Raw genomic sequence first — 20,097 nt, 5'->3', positions numbered from 1 at the left:
CACTGAAGCTGTGTCTGTTAAAATTCCTGATTAGCTCATAAATATTCCTTAAATCTAATAATGTACCTAATAAATATACATGGTGTGTTCATTGAAAAACAGTATTTTTATTACTTTTTCAACAAATGGTTAGTGAAATGAGATGCTCAGTCACTAGAAAAATGTTGCTCATCAACCTGAGGAGGTCAAATGAATTAAAAATTTATATTTAAAAAAACAAATCATAATTCACAATTTATATTTTTACCAAAGAAGGTAATTTTTAATAGGACAATAATGTAGTGGGTTAAACAGGGTTATATACTAAATTGTTGAGCACTAAATATTTCGTTAAAGCTAAATATAATAAAATATTAGTTAAAATTTCATTGCATGGTATAAGTTTGAGGAATATAGTCGAGAATCTGAAAACCTTTGAGAACGTAAAAAAAACATTTAAGGGTTGGATAGAGTCATATGGTTCTTTTAAACCCATTTTACATTCTGGTTAATTTTATTTTAGATGATAAATTATATAACATATCCAAAAGCTTTTACAACAGACCCCATTGCTTAAAATAAAGAAAAAAGTTGTGGAATATGGCATATGCTCTTACATAAACACAAATAAACATGAAAAACATCATATTATCCATATTAAACGTCTTAATAATGGATTAAAGGAGCTTTTGCTACTGGATGTTTGATGTCATGTTTATCTCTGGGGTCTCTGCCGTCCCTGAGGTTATTCGCTCTGTGACTAATGCGGAGGAACAGATGCATGTCTTGTGTTTTTGATCTCTGCAGAACACATGGGAGCGTTGAGAAACTCAACTGCACAAACATAGCTGGCGCTGAACATAATTTAACCGATTGGTGCTGTAGCGATATGTGTTAGACAACATCACGCATTACTGCAAAGTGAGTAAATACAGGGACGAATGATATATCACAGATGTTGCAGCTGGCCACACAACTTTCTCAATTATTTGCAAACATGTTCTGAGTGGTTTCTAGGGTGTTTCTAAGGTGTTCTGAGTGGTTTCTAGGGTGTTTCTAAGTGGTTTCTAGGGTGTATCTAGGCAGTATCTAAAATGTTCCTAAGTGGTTTAAGTGGATGCTTGAGCATTAAAAGTGGTTAAAATACTGTTAGGACTGTCAAAAATAAAATTATGCATAATTATGCAATTATGCAATACCACTTAGACCTCATGACCTATAAACAATGGTAAATATTTTGTTAAAGCTAAATATTATATTTTTGGAAATTAAAATTTTAGGTAATAATTTAAAATTGTTTCACAGATCACAGATGTTGCATCTGACCAGATACTTTTCTTTTTATTTGCAAACATGTTCTGAGTGGTTTCTAGGGTGTTTCTAGGCAGCTGCTAAAATGTTCTGAAGTGGTTGCTAGGGCATTAGGAGTAGTTAAAAAGCTGTGAGGACTGTTAATTGTATAAATTTTATTGTATAGTATAAATTCAAGAATTATAAATCACAGATGTTGAAGTTGGCCAAACAACTTTCCCAAATATTTGCAAATGTGTCCTGAGTGGTTTCCAGGGTGTTTCTAGGCAGTTTCTAAGGTTTTCTGAAGTGGTTTAAGTGGTTGCTATGGCATTAGGAGTAGCTACAAAGCTGTGAGGACTGTTAACTGTTTTATTGTATGGTATAAATTCAAGAATTATAAATCACAGATGTTGCAGTTGGCCAGACAACTTTCCCTATTATTTGCAAATGTGTTCTGAGTGGTTTCTAGTGGGTTTCTAGGAGGTTACTAAGGTGTTTTAAGTGATTGCTAGGGCATTAGAAGTGGTTAAGATACTGTTCGGACTGTTAATGTCATAATAAAACCATGCATTGACAACTACCGTTTACTCATAACCATGAACAATGGTATTAGTTAAAACATAAATTAAGTAAATTTAAAATAACATTTCTTTCGTTCTCCTCTACCCATAAGTTTCTCTGTAAGCCCTAATGGAGCAAAGCTGGTGCAGCAACTTATTAGCCTCGGGGAGAGGAATGAGCATGGGATTGTGTGCGAATGTTTGCACACAGCACTCAAGGATCAGTCTGGTATCTCAGTCGTGTGTCTGCTTCAGTAATGAGAACCCAAGGGCCAGTCAAGGGTCCCTCTCTATTTCTCACTCTCCGATGAGCCCCTTTGTTCAGCTTTTCAAATTCTCGGAGAGTGCAGACCCACTGGACACAGAGCACATTTTAAGTAGCTGAGACTGTAATTGAAGCAAATGAGGTTCACACTAAGTGAGAGAGAGAGAATGAGAGAGTTTGAATTGAGTCGAAGAGTGCGATTGCTGTTTGTCTCGCCTGATTGACTCTCTTTGAATGCCAATTACCGCCACAGCCGAACGAAAGAGCCGAGCTGTAATTGGAAGATTGCTTTGTGTATTCTCCATCGCAGATCTGTGTGCTGATCTTTGGCTAGATTGTCTGCTCGCACAATTTGTTTGGTACCAGTCAAACAGGAAGTCATCCTTTAATTGATTAAAGAAGCGGAAAAACAAATTAGCTGTAGTGATTAAAAAAAAAAAAAAAAAAGTAGGCGATAAATAGACACGTTGTGATGCAAATTTTGTAATTTGTGGTCATGATGCAACATGATGATGATTTAGCTATATTATATTATATTATATTATATATTTTTTTACTTTTTGTATAGTATATAGTATAGTATTTAACATATGTATCGCAACATTTACATTAAACATTTTTAATCTGATTCAAATAATCAACAAAAAAATTTTATCTACTTACTTTTATTCAAACCTAATATATACACACACACACACACACACACACAAACTTTATATATTAACAAACAATATTAGTGCTGTCAAAACGATTAATCACATCTAACATAAAACTTTGTATATACTATATGTATATATACTATATATATATACATACACACTTGCAAACTTGTTAGATGCAATTAATCATGATTAATCGATTTGACAGCACTACTATATGTTTACTAATACATTTAAATATATAAAAAATGCTACATAGAGATGAAAAGATATAAGTTATAAGTGAATTTATTAAAAATGATATTTTTCACTAATTTATAGAAATGAACTGATCCTAACACTGTGTTTTTGTGAAAGTAACCCAATGGCATAATTGCATGCATTTTAGAAATGGCTAAAAATAAAGCATATTAAATCATTGCAATATTCATGATGTGAGTATTTCTTGTACAGGCAACAAAATCTTTGTAAATATATATTGTGAATATTCAATAGCATAAATGCAACATGCTAAATCGGTTTCCTGAAAGGATGCGACCCGAGGTCAGACTGTACGTCGGCATGCTAAGCTAATTTTCAGGCAGTACATACAACCAGTCAATGTATGTCTAGGGACCGTCGATCGTTAACTGCCTCCTAATGAATTTAATGAGTGTCTGCGCTATGTGATCCGACCGCATGTGATGAATATGTATTGGTCACTGATGGCACCGTCTCAGCCTTGGGTTGAAGATTGAAAGCACATGGCTGCTCCGATGCCCCGGCCACAGTGGAATTCTCCATAAACATTCCGTGGAAGATTCCGTTATAGACAGAGACAGACGGCCTTCTTGAGCCACTTCTATATACAGCACACCAGAAATGATTAGAAATGATTGCTATTTCAAATCTAAATGAAAAAGATGATCTTAAAACTTGATCGACCAATCAAAGACAATTTGGGAAAAGTGATACAATTTGATAGCGATGACGTCATGTTGTCATGCATGCTGAATGTAAAAATATCAACACAGTGACACCCAGAGCCCCCTGAAACCATGCCAGCCAACAATAATTAACATCTGCTAATAATCTAGAATAGTGAGCATACAAACACTTACAAGATGAGCGGCTTGCGGCAGAGCACCAGGAAATCATAGAGGACGCACACACCAAACACCGTAATGCCCGTCTCTTTCACCAGCATGGCACAGGTGCCCAACAACAGACTGAGAGCCAGAGACAAGACTGACACTGTAGGGGGAAACTCGTCTGCCGTTCTGCTCGCTGACACACTCCTGAAAGACAAATAGAAGTCACCATATTACGCTACCGTTCAAAAGTTTGGGTCAGTTTTTTTTTTTAAAGAAATTTATACTTTTTTTCAGCAAGGATGCATTAAATTGATCAAAAGTCACAGTAAAGACATTTATAATGTTACAAAACATGAAGCAACACTGTTTTCAACACTGGTAATAATAAATGTTTCTCGAGCAGCAAATTAGCATATTAGAATGATTTCTGAAGGGTCATGTGACACTGAAGACTGGAGTAATGATGCTGAAAATTCAGCTTTACCATTACAGGAATAAATTACGTTTTAAAATAAATTAAAATAGAGAACAATTACATTAAATTGTTGTAACATTTCTCAATAATACTGTTTTACTTATTTTGCTCAAATAAATGCAGCTTTGGTGAGCATTTTTAGTACTAATAATTTGGTAAACAATTGGAATTGAACACATCATGAAATCTAAAATTGTTGAGGTTCAGTTTGATAAGATTACACAAATTGTATTTTGGATACAAATGAATGGATAATAAATTGTTTTGTTTTTATAATTTTGATCAATTATTCAATTGTGTAATTGATGTATTATATGTTCATTGTCAGATCATTGTCAGTTTTTTTTTTTACAACCTAATGGAAAATACTCTGGGTTACCTAATATAGGAGAGAAAGGCCAGGAGGAACAACATGCTGGCTAACACATCTGCTCTCCCAACGATCCCAGACACCTGTAACACACAAGTATGATACACTTATAATCCATCATGTTAATGTAACAAAACTGTTCAGATCAACAAAACATATCAAAGCCAAAAGACAAAGTCAGCCATTTTATCAACATAAAGACATTCAAATTGTTATCTTTATTACATCAACTGTGAAAGTCTGGCACTGCGTTTGCCGATAGGTCCACTAGCCATCTACATCTATATTCAGCCCATAAACACAGCAACCGGACTGTAATACCACACTGATACAGGCTATATATATATATGCATGCTTACTGTACAGCTCCTGTATGTCACCGCAATTGTCATTACCTTAATTGCAATCCTCATCCATCAAAACTTTACTAGCGAGACGCTGGTTTGCTTTATCCAGCCAAGAAAGGTAGTTTGCGTATCATTGGCTATACAGCGGTGGGATGTTTTGACATTCCGTTCAGCGCAATGCGTGAAGGTTCGCGCTCTTCAGAAACAGTCACAGAATATGACAGAGCTTGTGTTTTAAAGCGAAGCACACACTGGAATGAATAATTCACTGAAAAAGCAAAGTGAGCTATCAGCAAACCTAGAGCCAGACTTTCACAATTGCTGCAATAAAGCACTGTTTTAAATGTCAATGTCATTGAGCCTCTCTTCCAAAATGGTTTGAGCGGTGACGCCCATTCCTGATGTCATCCTACATAATTTTCACTTCCATTGTGGCAGATTTGCAATAGAGGGTGGTGTAAAAGTGTGAATTATAGGAGGAAAGGGTGGATAAATGTATGTGTGTGCTTGTTTGCAATGCATGATCACATCTTTATAAGACAAATGGAGGAGAGCAAAGTCAAATGAGGGGGAAGAAATAGTGGGAAGGAGAAAATGAAAACGTGAGGGCAAGAGGGAGAGAGATTTATTTCCCTGGCGCTGTCTGCTCTTTCCCTGTATCTTCCCATCCCCCTAAAAACATACACCATCCTTAAAATCCTCCTCTCCAATCTGTTTTCATGCACTTTTTTCCTCCTTGTTTTTGCCAGAGGCACAAATGTTAAAATGATCCCACAGTTGACACACTTCACATCTGGAGGGTTTCTGAAGCCCATCCCCCCCAGAGGAAGAATTCCTTGGAATTATACACACACTTCCAGAAGACACACCCCGGAGCAACAGACCATACATGCACCGCTGGCGAGGGACAAGGGAGTGTGTGTGTGTGTGTGTGTTTTTGCACTACTCCGAGACATCATCTTCAGTGTAAACATATAAAAAGCCCACCGGCCCTTAATACAACTCAGCGTCTGTGTGGTATTACGGTCCAGCTGCTGTGTTTATGGGCTGAATATAGATGTAAATGTCTGGCTAGTGGACCAATCAGCAAATCTAGCGCCAGACTTTCACAGTTGCTGTAATAAAGCACTGTTGCAGACACAAAATCATCCATTAAAATCATGTATAAATGTTGCCTCTGGGTCATGTTGGAATAATAGTATTTATGAGATCATGAACACCACCCTAATGTTGTAATGGATGCAGCAGCTAGGGAATACTGCAGTATTGTTTGTATTATCCATAATAATACATACACACAATTAAAATAAAAATGTAATTTGTCATAATAGTTCTAAATGACTAACTAAATGCACATCACATCACGTAATCATGAATGTCTGCGATTGTTACTAGGAACTTCCTAGACGGACTTGCGTTAAAGTGTTAGTTCACCCAAAAATGAGAATTATCCCATATTTTACTCACCCTATTGCCATCCTAGGTGTATATGATTTTATTCTTTTAGCCAAACACAATTGGAATTATATTAAAAATATCCTGCCTCCTCCAACTTTTTAATGTTTTTTTTCTGAAGCCCAAAAAAGCACATCCATCCATTATAAAAGTAATCCATACAACTCGAGGTGGTTAATAAAGGCCTTCTGAAGCATTTTTGTAAAAAAAATATCCGGTGTCATGACAAACTTGGTCCTCCCTCGAAATTGGGTCTCCTCTTAATGATTATCCTAAGTATATACGAATGATATTAATTTTAAATATGCACAGCTTACTATATAATGCGTACGAAAACACATTAGCGCATAATAAAACCAATTGAACATAATTTCTTGCACTTGATTAACTGTTAATGAATAAATAATAATAATAGTAACAGCCTATTAAGTGAATAACTGAACATCTTTCATTTGTTTTATTTATAACTGAAATATTTGGACATTTAACACTTAATTTAACAAATAATTACATTAAAGATGTTTGAGATTACACATAGGTCATTGGATTACTTTTGTGATGGATGGATGCGCTTTTTTGTGCTTCAAAATCTCAAGCCCCCTTCACTACCATTATAAAGCTTGGAAGAGCCAGGATAATTTTTTAATGTAACTCCAATTATGTTTGGCTGAAAGAAGAAAGACATACACCTAGAATGGCTTGAGTGTGAGTAAATTATGGGATAATTTTGTACACATATTGCATATGAACAGTGTGTTGTTTACAGTGAAGTAATTGTATTACTCACCACGTGTCCTTATAATGTTATTGTAATTTGTGTAAAATGCACTGCTGCACACCTAGTGAAACATTTCATTTAATACCTGTATATGGATTGAATGAAAAAAAACTCTACTCTAATCCAATCCAATCTAATCTAATATGACCGCACTCCTGATCTATTGTGTTTTAAGACATTTGGTCCAGGAAGCAGATCCGTGGATCTCTAGGGTTCCTTCAAGGGAGTGTATTCAATTGCGATTTCTTCCCCTTGCAAAGACTGGCGTATAAATGCGCACACACACACACACACACACACACACACACATCTGTGGGGTAATTGTAAATCAAGCTGGAGATCTGAAATGCTGCACTTCTCAGAAAGACCCACAGCTATACCTCATTTCAGCCAATTACCTAATTCGACAAGAATTCCTCAGAAACAGCTGCAGCCCTACCCTGCCAACGCAGAGGGTCCACACAAGCACCCACACCATCCGACTGCTGCAAAACCAAATCTATAAACAGTTTTTCCACTCACACACCTTTCAACCCCTGTAAATGTAAACCCTTGTTAGGAACAGATAGTGTGGAGAAACTTACACAAACACACTTTATCGCACATGCACAGCTGAAAGCCGAGCAGGCTGGACAGCAGCCGATGTTCCCGTGTGATTTTAAACAAACAGAACAAGTGTGCTTGAAAAGTTAAGATCAGGAAAATATGACTCATGCATTCAAACAGTATGGATAGAAGAAATAATTATGAAAAAAGTGTAAATAATGACAGGACAAAATGTATTTTTGAGTTATAAGACATCATCGGCAGCGGCCAGCGCCGGGTGCCGGTGGGTGGCTGTGAAGGAGGAAGTCCGACAGATGGTCAGCAGGTTGCAGAAGGCTTCAGTACAGTCTCCAGGGAGAGACAGAATGCCAGTGAACGGAGGCCTTTCATCCTCCATCAGGAGCCTGCTGATGCCTGTCAAGTGATGCTCCTCTCGACTAACAACTAGCCAACGGCCTGCCGGCAGTCCCTGCTGTGAGGACAAACCTGCGGTTACAAGCTGGGTGAAGCACATCTCTTGTATGGGCTGGATCAGATGTAACCTGATGCCGGATATCATTTTCTATGATACTGACTTGACTCAACCCAGCTTCACCAGCACGAGCATCACAGTATATACGCACTACCAGTCAAAAGTTTGAAATAATTACGATTTTTGGTCCCACTTTATATTAGGTGGCCTTAAAGGATTAGTTTACTTTAAAATGAAAATTTCCCCAAGCTTTACTCACCCTCCAGCCATCCTAGCCTAGGTTTATATGACTTTCTTCTTTCTGATGAATACGATCGGAGTTATATTAATAAATATCCTGATGCATCCAAGCTTTATAATGGCAGTGAACAGGACCAACGAGTATGAAGCTCAAGAAGGCGCATCCATCCATCATAAACATACTCCACACGGCTCCGGGGGGTTAATAAAGAAAAAATATCCATATTTAACAAGTTATAAAGTAAACTATCTAGCTTCTGCCAAACCACCTCCCATATTCAACTTGAAAAGAAAGTGTAATGCTTCTGGCAGTTCAAAACGCTTAGGCTACGTCCTATGCCATCCGTATTCAACTTACAAAAAAACTTAGATATTTTACTTTATAATTTGTTAAAGGTGCCTTTGAATGAAAAATTTAATTTACCTAGTTCAATACATGGAAATGACAATCATCAGACTAGGTAAGCAAGCAAGGACAACAGCGAAAAATGGCAGATGGAACGATAATAACTGACATGATCCATGATAACATGATATTTTTAGTGATATTTGTAAATTGTCTTTCTAAATGTTTCGTTAGCATGTTGCTAATGTACTGTTAAATGTGGTTAAAGTTACCATCGTTTCTTACTGTATTCACGGAGACAAGACTGTTGTTATTTTCATTTTTAAACACTTGCAGTCTGTATAATTCATAAACACAACTTCATTCTTTATAAATCTCTCCAACAGTGTAGCATTAGCCGTTAGCCACAGAGCACTATCAAACTCATTCAGAATCAAATGTAAACATCCAAATAAATACCATACTTACGCGATTAGACATGTTGCATGACGAACACTTTGTAAAGATCCATTTTGAGGGTTATATTTGCTGTGTGAACTTTGTTTATGCAGTGATAGAGTCGAGAGCTCGGGAGGGGGCGGAGAGTGCGAGCAATTAAAGGGGCCGCAGCCTGAATCGGCGCATTTCTAATTATGCCTCAAAATAGGCAGTTAAAAAAAAAAAATCTATGGGGTATTTTGAGCTGCAACTTCACAGACACATTCAGGGGACACCTTAGACTTATATTACATCTTGTAAAAAAACGTTCGATGGCACCTTTAAATACGATTGATACATATGTCCTTCTTAACATACATATAACTTGTAAGAATGTCACTAACACTGATGGATGAACAGTATTGGTAAAGCTGTTACATAGCAGCCCCAAACTATTATAAATACAATAAAGTTAGTAGGTTGGTATGAGCCACCATAGTCATTAAAAATATAGAAAATAACAAAATTAGTGAAAATCAAGTGGTACTTTGTAAACTGCATAAACTACAGTTGCCATAGTAAATACTAACATAAACTGTTAAAGGCACGGTATGTCATTTTCGCCGCTAGAGGTCGCTTATTCAAAACAATAACTAAGACATAAGGTGTGTCCCAATATATTCTATGACGTTTTTAAGTACAAATAGTGTGAGTAGTGCGTTCACACAGAAAATTCCAAACAGAAAAAGTGCACTTTAAATATCCGGATGATGCACTAAATTAAGTGTGGAATGTTGAACACTTCATGCTCTCAACTGTCGCAACTTTAATTATGTTGCAGAGGGGGAGGGGGGATCAGACTCTGATGTTTAATGACAAAATAAACATATAAAATTCATACACTACATGGATGAGTACATAGTGCATAAGTACATAGTGTAAAAGTGCATAGTGCGTCACTTGGGATGCAACTATAGCTTAATGATGCCGTGACTGAGCGTGGAATCATGGGAGTTGTCGTCTTCACCTCCACACTCCACAGCCGATGAAAAGAAATCCGAGGGGACTCGTGCAGAAATCAAGTTCGTGGATGAGCTAATGTTTTAAAGTTTTATTAACATTACTGTGGTATGAAGCAGGGCGGGGCCGAGAGCCTGGGACATTTTACGTTGCTGTTTTTATTATGCTTATATGCCTATTATAGTCGGCCGCTGCTGCTCCTTTTTGGATGTTTATGTTTTTTTTACGATTAAATTTATATTTAACGTCTGCCTCCTCCTTTTCTGAATTCCCTGTTTTTCTTTTTTTTCTTCCCTAAAAGAAAAAAAAACTATGATAATTGCACACACAGAGTTGGGTACAGATCATCCTCTTTGTCCTTTCTCATATTTATCCAGAGATTAATTATGTTTCTGCTTGATCAATCAAAACTCGAAGGACAGCACCTCCCGTGCTGTGTGTGTGTGTGTGTGTGTGTGTGTGTGTGTGTGTCTCATTAATGCTGGTGGGATGCAGTGCAGCTGTTGATGTATGGTGTTTACACAGAGCCGATGATCAGAGTCTGGCTCAGTGGCATGGACTCACTCCAACCGACCCAGCAAATGCTCTACTGTAAACAAACTCTGCAGTTCTGAAAGTGACTGCCACTAAAACTCAGACATAAACCTTCAATACAAAGTCCACATCTCCACAAAACCCAAAGAAACACAACACATTAAACACTAAACACACAAAACATTTAACAGACAATACTGAATGGATGGAATGGATGGAACAATAGATGGAAGGATGGATGAAACTATATGGATAGAACTATAGAACTATAGGATGGATGGATGGATAGATAGATAGAACAATTGATGGATGGATGGAACAATGGATGGAACAATGGATGGACAGATAGATGGATTGAACTATAGATAGATAGAATGTTATAATCAGAAATGTTATGCATGTACACTCACAGCTTCGGTGTGAATGGGGTGTACAGAGAAAAGCAGAGCGGTGAGGAAAGAGAGGTTGCTGTCTTCAAACACACACTGTTCGCAGGTGTGCATGAGCAGCGCTGTCACCACGCAGTGCAGAAACACGTTCACCAGGTGGAAGTAGAATGGAGTCATGCCGCCCAACAAAATGTTCAACCTGCAGCGAGAGTGAAAAACAGAGAAACAGTGACATTAATAAGACATGGGCGTGAGCTAACAAGGTGCAATACCATGAAGTGACAAGAGATAAAGGCTATTCCATGTAAATTTTAGATTTTGTCTTAACCAGCTGTGACCGAAACAAGCAACAGGACAATTTTTTGGCTTCTATTTGTGCTGTATTTGCTGGATGGCTGTATATTCGGCATCAGATATGTTCTTATTGTGTTCAGTCATGCAGCATGTTCTTTTATTTACTATGGAGAAACAAATTTTTTTGGTGAGGAAAGTTGCAGTTTCACAGCAGAAAGTCGATTTTCAAGTCTGTCTCAGCATGGCAAAACTAAAGGAGCTGGCCATGGAAAAACTCTGATGTTCAATACATTTGCTTGACCTTAAAGAAAAAGAGTGCAAGGGACCGAGAGAGATGAGAGAACAATTAGCCTAAAGCAATGCAACATTAATGAGCTTCCATGGTCACCTTGACTTGCAGCAGAGATTGCATTAAAATTTAGCAAGAGCACCAGAGGCAGAACATGGCATGGAATATGAGGAACATAAACTCATTTATTTCACAATACACTTTGAGATATAAAATCACACAATCTGATATAAAATGATCAGGTTTTTTGGATGGTTAATGGTTGTAGGAAAATAAAAAGACATAATTAGGGCTGCACGATATTGGAAAAAACTGATAATGTGTATATAGTATAGAAACTTGTTTCCGCCATGAAATAAAAAATAAAAAATAAAAATAAAAAAGGTAACTGCGACTTTTTATATGAGATATAAACGTACAATTGCGAGTTATAAAGTCAGAATTGCGAGTTTATAAAATTTCAGTATCATGCAATTCTGACTTTATAACTCACAATTCTGAGTTTAAATCTCACAATTCTGAGAAAAAGTCAGAATTGTGATAAAAATGACCTTTATTTTTTTTATTTAGTGGTGAAAACAAGCTTCCATAATATATTAATCAGTGTTATTTTAATATTATTTATGTGCTATTATAATATTTATTTTATTTTTATATTTTCTGTTTTAATTTTAGATGAAGTTTTAGTAATTTAGTTCTTTTATCAATTTTGTTAGTTTTTTTTATATTTCTATTTAACTTGAATTTATTTATTTCAATTTATTTTTAGTAATTTTAGTACTACAACTTGTTTTATTTCAATTAGTTGCCACTTTCTCTGTTGCCACAAGTTCTGAGACTTTGTCAGGATAAATTCCAGATCACAGTACTTGAAGACCAACTTGGACAGCATAATTTGTTATGCAAGCACAAAGAGCTGTCCGTGAAGGTTCTACATGGGTCAATGAATACACCTGACACTTATTATTTAGCTCCGTGTTTGACGTTCAGCGACCAGGGTAGAGAACAAGCTAGAGAACCAGAGGAAATGGAATGAGAGCAAAAAGGGTGACAGTTAATGAAATGATGGAAGGAAAACGATAATGACTGTGAAACAGTTTGCACATCTGCAGGCAATAATAAGCCTGTGTTTGTTTAACCGCCGCTGATTAATGTGACATCGAGGCGTGAGTGTGTGCATTACAGTCTCTACAGGAGAACAAGAAAATGTCTTTAAGCCTCATCAGAGCTGAAGATAAAAATCGAGCCATCCATACGGAGTGTGCAGTCTTTAGTTTCCCTCCAACAGCATCATATTCTGCAATCACAGTCAGAGCCATGGAAAACTCTTGGTCACAGCTAACATCGGCTAATTGCAATTCTCTCAGAGAGCAGGGCAGCTTGTCCAATTGATTTGAGGAAAATACATGAAAGGAATAGTTCACCCAAAACTTCAAGTACTGTCATTATTCACTCACCCTTCATATAATTCCACAACATGGAACACAAAAGTAGAAAGAATATGGGCTGGGATGCTCCAACAACTCCCAAAAAACACCATAAATGAATAATGACAGCAGGGCTTTTCTGCTCTCCCAATCAAGCAAATACTTCAAATTTTTACTCTCCCTGCCAACATTTTCACTGGCCCTACCACAAAAGAACAATAAATTGTTATTAAGTTTGTTTTATTATATTATTTTTTTGTTTGTTTTTATATTAGCAATGTATTTTTATATTTGCTAGAAATAATTTTTTTTTTTTTAAAGAAAAATTGGTAACACTTTACATTAAGATTCCCTTTGTAAAGGGTTTATAAAGGTGTTTGATAATGAGTAATAAGTCATTTACAAATGCATTATAAATCATTAATAATGCAGATATAACTGCATGAATAAAAAGGGCGACTTTAATGCAATACCTGCCAAATAGTGAGCCGTTTTTAACTCACATGTTATAAATGCTTAATAAATGTATTTATTAGCACTTATTTAACTCAAAACCAGATGGTTCCTGGTTTATTTCATGATGCAGCAAAAATTGACTATCATAATTAGACTGAAGGGTGTTGTATTTGTGCTTTTCTTATTAATATCTCATGACTGCCACTTTTCTTACTACGTATGTTGCTTACCGGAAGTTTCTGTCTTGCCCATGATACTCTCCAAAAAGGTCATGATGCCTATCTACAGCAGTGTATAAAAACTGATTTCTTGTTTTTTAAAGATGAAATTCCAACTTTATGGTGGACACTTGTGAACCATTTATTCATGAGTTATAAACATTAATAACCTATGAAAGTGAACCTTAATGTAAAGTGGAAATCTGTGAACCATTTATGGGTAAGACAGAAACTTCTGGCAACATAGTAAGAAAAGTGGCAGTCATGAGATATTAATAAGAAAAGCACAAATACAACACCCTTCAGTCTAATTATGATAGTCAATTTTTGCTGCATCATGAAATAAACCAGGAATCTGGTTTTCAGTTAAATAAGCAGTGCTTCCCACACATAGACTTTACTTGGGCGGGCCGCCCACGTATAATAACGGCCGCCCAAGTATATTCTGAGACACATTTTTGCTTTTATTATTTTTATCCTTATACTTTTATATCCGCGCAAGATAATGAAACCATCCGTGATCGATTAACTAGTCGTTTCGTACCTGCTCGTTATGTGTGCGTCAGAACTGTTTACTCCCGCTAACACTCCCACGGCCGCTGCATTTTGCAAAGTCACTAGGCGGCGCTGTTGCGCGTTCTACAAACTCGTGCAACAGCGCTTCAGACTGCTTCAAAGTGATTCCCAATCAATGAAAAGCGCAGATTTATGCCAAGTGATTGCTAATGAACTCAAGTTGATGAATTATTACAATGTCTACTTTATGGCTTTTATATAAAATGTTTTAGACGATTGTAAGATCAGCCTGCAATAGTACAGACATTTCAAAATAAGAGTTCCTTGTGTATTTCGGGCTTGTTTATAATTAAAAGTCACACGCTAAGTTTTTTCTTTTTCTTTTGGGCATTATTGGTATTTTGGTTACACAATAAATTGTATTTAATTTGATTTCCATTTAATTCATAGTAAATTATTGTAGTCTCCTCCACAGGAAGAAAAGACTAAGAACATTATTTGACACATATATTATTCATTTTATAAATTTTACTAGTAAAATCTGTGTCCCATTCACTGAGAGAGACACTATATGACAGCAAGGAGAACATAGGAAAATGTGAACCATTTAAATGCTGTAATTTTGCATAATTTACAATGCATAATAATGCATAATGTTGGTATGTAATTAAATGTATATGTTATTTAATTAAAATTAACTTCAATAAATAAAAATACTGTTAAAAATCACACATTGTTTGTTTGTCACATGTAGTAGACCATTTTTGTGCCGTGGGTAATAGGAGGATTTTTCACCCGGCTACCACCGCAAGTATATTTTAAACCTGTGGGAAGCACTGAATAAGTGTTAATAAATACATTTATTAAGCATTTATAACACGTGAGTTTAAAATGGCTCACTATTTGGCAGGTATTGCATTAAAGTCGCCCTTTTTATTAATGCAGTTATAACTGCATTATTAATGATTTATAATGCATTTGTAAATGACTTCTTACTCATTAACAAACACCTTTATAAACCCTTTACAAAGGGAACCTTAATGTAAAATGTTACCAAAAAATTCTATTAAATATTTTAAATTTTAAGTTTTTTCTTTTTCCAGTGTATACTAGCCACCACAAAAGAATGAAACATATTTTTTATATTATTTTTAGCAATGTATATTTGCTAAAAACTAGAAATGTTTAAAACATATACTGTATCCAGTGTAGACAGCATCAGTGATTATAATGGGTTCTGTTTGATTTTGACGCGACGCTCACATACGAGTGAGTAAATAATGACAGAATTTTCATTTTTGTGTAACAAATCCTCCAAATTTGGAGACAGCTCTGGCTGTATCTGCTCGCGTTGTGTTAAAGGCTCTGCTATAAGCTCCAACTATCTGTGCATGTCTGAGAAAGACAGCTGAAGTTTTCAAGAGCCTGTCAAGACAGCATCAAAGAGCAGATAAAAGACACAAGGATCATGCTGAGATACAAGAGCAGCTCTGCCTGCAATCTCACAGCTCTCTCTTGCTCTCACACATATACGCCTGTGGGCTCTAGGGTATTCGTTTTATCTCCTTCTCACTCATACGCACACAGTGGGGAACGAGCAGCACCCATTCGCTCTCATTAGATACGCAGCACAACTGACATGTCGGAAGACTGATGGACGCCACAATACAAGGGTTAAAGTGTTAGTTCACCAAAAAATGAAAATAATACTCACCCTCATGTGGTTCTACACCCGTAAGACCTTTGTTCATCTTCAGAACACAAATTAAGATATTTTTGATGAAATCTGATGGCTCCGTGAGGCCTGCACATCCAGCAATGACATTTCCTCTCTCAAGATCCACTACTAAAAACACATTTAAATCGGTTCATGTGAGTACAGTGGTACAATATTAATATTATAAAGCGACGAGAATATTTTTGGTGCACCAAAAAAAACAAAATAACGACTTATTTAGTGATGGCCGATTTCAAAACACTGCTTCATGAAGCTTCGGAGCGTTATGAATCTTTTGTGTCAAATCAGCGGCTCGGATCGCCAAAGTCACATGATTTCAGCAGTTTCACACGCGATCCGAATCATGATTCGACACAAAAGATTCATAACGCTCCGAAGCTTCATGAAGCAGTGTTTGAAATCGTTGTTTTGTTTTTTTTTGGCGCACCAAAAATATTCTCTTTGCTTTATAATATTAATATTGAACCACTGTACTCACATGAACTGATTTACATATGCTTTTAATATATTAATGGATCTTGAGAGGTCATTGCTGGCTATGTAGGCCTCATTGAGCCATCAGATTTCATCAAAAATATCTTAATTTGTGTTCTGAAGATGAAAGGTCTTACGGGTGTGGAACCACATGAGGGTGAGTAACATTATTTTCATTTTTTGGTGAACTAACCCTTTAACTTTCTCGAAACTTCTAACTAAGTATTGAACTTTGTTTCTGAATGCAATACATTTATTCGCTCTAACTGCATAGCAACACCCTGGAAACCATTTAGAGCATCCTAGTGTTTGGCACCACTCACATGTTTGTTTGTTTTTTCAGAAAATGTGAATTACATATAACGCATGCATTATAAATACTCAAAAGGTCTCTTGGTGCTGAAACAAGACTAGGCCAAAATGACTGCCTATACACTGACTAACAGAAAGACAGATCTCTATCCACCTAGGCAAAGGAGAGGGCGGGAAGTGTCTGGCTGCTCCAAAAATAAAGGAGATAAAATATGAGACTCGGAGTAGGCTGTTAATTGCCTTGCTATAAATACACAACGCCTCCTTTCCGACTATAAGGAGAAAAGTCCTCCTCCGTTCTCTTTTTGTCATCACTGGTGTGAATGTGGATCACTGGCGATGTTGCAGAGCTGTCAGACGCGCGCGCCATATGGACTATGACGTCATCCACGAGAAAGAAACGCCCCTCGTTCTGAATCTGGAGTAAAAACACACGAGCTTATCTCGGACTGTCTGCAACTCCTACACTCGTGGCAGTCTGCTTAATTTCACGATTTACGAGCACTTTTTGGTAATGACTGCTGTGCTTGGAGCGCTTTGAGGGGGGAAAAAGTAACTTTAAATATAAACTGCGCAACAAGTGTTGACTGACACTGAATGTATGTCAACAACTGCGCAATCTCGAAGACTGAACGCGATCGTGAACGTCACATCTTTAAATGCGCGTTCACGCACAACATGTTCTTGCGTTCCGTCTGCGTTTTTCCCCCCACATGACGTCGCGACATGAGCGTTGCGTCAAGTTCAGTTTAACTGATTCGCGCGATTCGTCATGGACCATGGTATTTTTTGAATGCAATAAAGCGCCCTTTTGATATTTAAAATAAGCACCCTTACTCAACACATGATAGATATTATTAAATAAACAATAACCCAGTTACATACATTTTTCACACATGCTTTTAAGTTATATATGTTATCGCTAGTGAAAAAAATTACTAAAAATAAATAAACTATAGCACTTTCTAACACGCACTTGCTGGGGCAAGGAATATACAAATTCAAAAATAAAAATATTAATTTTACTTTTACTTTCATTTAATAAAACAATGCTTCTACTCACTACTAATCATGTGAGTTAATAGGTTACTTATGGAAAAATAGGTTCATTGATATATGTGCCAAATATTGTGAAATGTTTTATGACATGACGGTTACAGGAATTAAACGGCTCAGGTCATGTGACTCCAGCCATGTAAATAAGTTCATATCAATCACAACTTTGCGTAAAATACATCAAAAACTGTTTTTAGACCCTTCAAACTCAAGTAAATGTCGGTTACTCAATCCTAACTAGACTAGCCTTACAAGTTAGTCATCAATTTTTTTGTTCATAACTTTTTTTTTTAAAGTCAGTTACATAAAAACAGTAATTTGATAGCGGACATTAACACTGGCTAACTAACGTCTAACGTTAGTTGGTTATACTAATTCATAAGTCACAGTCTTAACATAACGGCTATGTTTATACAACTGTCTCCATGTCACATCTTGGATGATGGACTTACTTAAAAGTGAGGATGCAGAGCGGACGGTAGGATTTGTGGCTGGTGTTATCAGCCATCCGTTTGCCCCAAAAGTCATTGGTGAAGATGCTCCGGAGGCTTGAGCCCGGTCTGACATCTGGATTGTTGCTGATAGCCCAAATATCATCGTGAACAAACTCCCCCCAGAGAGAGTTACTGTAGCAGAGCGCGCACACCGCCACCAGCGCGGCATACCGGAGCAGCCGGACACCCGCTCCCGGCCTCGGTAGCGCGGACAGCCGCCGCTGTACAGGAGGAGGAGCGGCTTTGGTCCCTCGGCTGTTCGCTGTCATGTCGGTCCCCGTCTCGCATGCTGCTCGGGGAAGTGAAAGAGAGGAGACGCGTCCCGTTCCATAGCCCGTGTGCTGCACTGAAGCCCGGGCAGCGTATCAGCTCAGAATGCGTAATATTAGCGAGTGTGAAAGTGTATAAGGTGTTGAAATCTATGTAACCGCCTACCGGCGCATGCGCAGAAGAGAGAGAGAGGGGATGAGAAACAGGGACTGATGTAAACGAGAGAGAGAGATGCAAATTGGAAACATGATTAGAAAGAATGAGCATGCGAGAAAGACAGAATAATAACAGATGGAACAAGTGAGATAAATGGAAATAAAATTGAGAAAAAATATTCTTAAATATTTTCATGATTTTATTTTTTATTTTACCTTATTTTCTGTATTATTTTCTATACTTTATTAACTTTTCATTTTTTTTGTCATTACATGAGATTAAATTAAATCTACTGCAATGTATTATAGCAATCTAATTTACTATTGTTTATATTAGTTGGTAGTTAAAGGATTAGTTCACTTTCAAATTAAATTTTCTAAATCAAATTAATTTTCCTGATAATTTTTTTCCTTTCTTTCTTCAGTCGAAAAGAAATTAAGGTTTTTGATGAAAACATTCCAGGATTATTCTCCTTATAGTGGACTTCAATGGAGCCCAAATGATTGAAAGTGAAAATTACAGTTTCAATGCAGCTTCAAAGCGTTCTACATGATCCCAGACGAGGAATAAGGGTCTTATCTAGAGAAACCATCGCTCATTTTCTAAAAAAAAAAAAGAAAAATTATATACGTTTTAACCATAAATGCTCATCTTGAACTAGCTCTCTTCTTCTTCTCTATTTGAATTCCGGCAGTGTAGATACTGCTAAGTGTATTACTGCCCTCCACAGGTCAAAGTTTGAACTAAATTGTCATATACAATATGCTAGTGCAAGTATCTAACAATTATCAAACTCTGACCTGAGGAGGGCAGTAATACACTTAGCAGTGTCTACACTGCCGGAATTCAAATAGAGAAGAAGAAGAGAGCTAGTTCAAGATGAGCATTTATGGTTAAAACGTATATAATTTTTCATTTTTTTTTTAGAAAATGAGCGATGGTTTCTCTAGATAAGACCCTTATTCCTCGACTGGGATCGTGTAAAATGCTTTGAAGCTGCAATAAAACTGTAATTTTGACCTTTAACCGTTTGGAGGCCATTGAAGTCCACTATATGGAGAAAAATCCTGGAATGTTTTCATCAACAACCTTAATTTCTTTTCGACTGAAGAAAGAAAGACATGAACATCTTGGATGACATGGGGGTGAGTAAATTATCAGGAAATTTGAATTTGAAAG

General features: G+C 36.7%; 1 protein-coding gene across 1 annotated transcript in view; it reads right to left on the bottom strand.

Moving 5' to 3' along the window:
- The window catches only part of tmtc1 (transmembrane O-mannosyltransferase targeting cadherins 1), a 51,149-nt gene extending 32,170 nt beyond the window's left edge, over nucleotides 1-18,979 (bottom strand). Inside the window, exons 1-4 of the mRNA XM_048155071.1 lie at nucleotides 18,451-18,979; nucleotides 11,240-11,417; nucleotides 4,684-4,757; nucleotides 3,857-4,033 (exon numbers count right to left, since the gene is read on the bottom strand). Coding sequence (XP_048011028.1) covers nucleotides 3,857-4,033; nucleotides 4,684-4,757; nucleotides 11,240-11,417; nucleotides 18,451-18,761 — 740 coding nt within the window. The 5' untranslated portion in view covers nucleotides 18,762-18,979. The remainder of the gene's footprint in view (nucleotides 1-3,856; nucleotides 4,034-4,683; nucleotides 4,758-11,239; nucleotides 11,418-18,450) is intronic.
- Nucleotides 18,980-20,097: the final 1,118 nt, after the last annotated feature.

This window comes from Megalobrama amblycephala, linkage group LG14 (genome assembly GCF_018812025.1).
Source record: "Megalobrama amblycephala isolate DHTTF-2021 linkage group LG14, ASM1881202v1, whole genome shotgun sequence".
Classification (NCBI taxonomy): domain Eukaryota; kingdom Metazoa; phylum Chordata; class Actinopteri; order Cypriniformes; family Xenocyprididae; genus Megalobrama; species Megalobrama amblycephala.
Note: the sequence above shows the minus strand (reverse complement) of the source record. Positions and strands in the feature narration are given on the sequence as shown.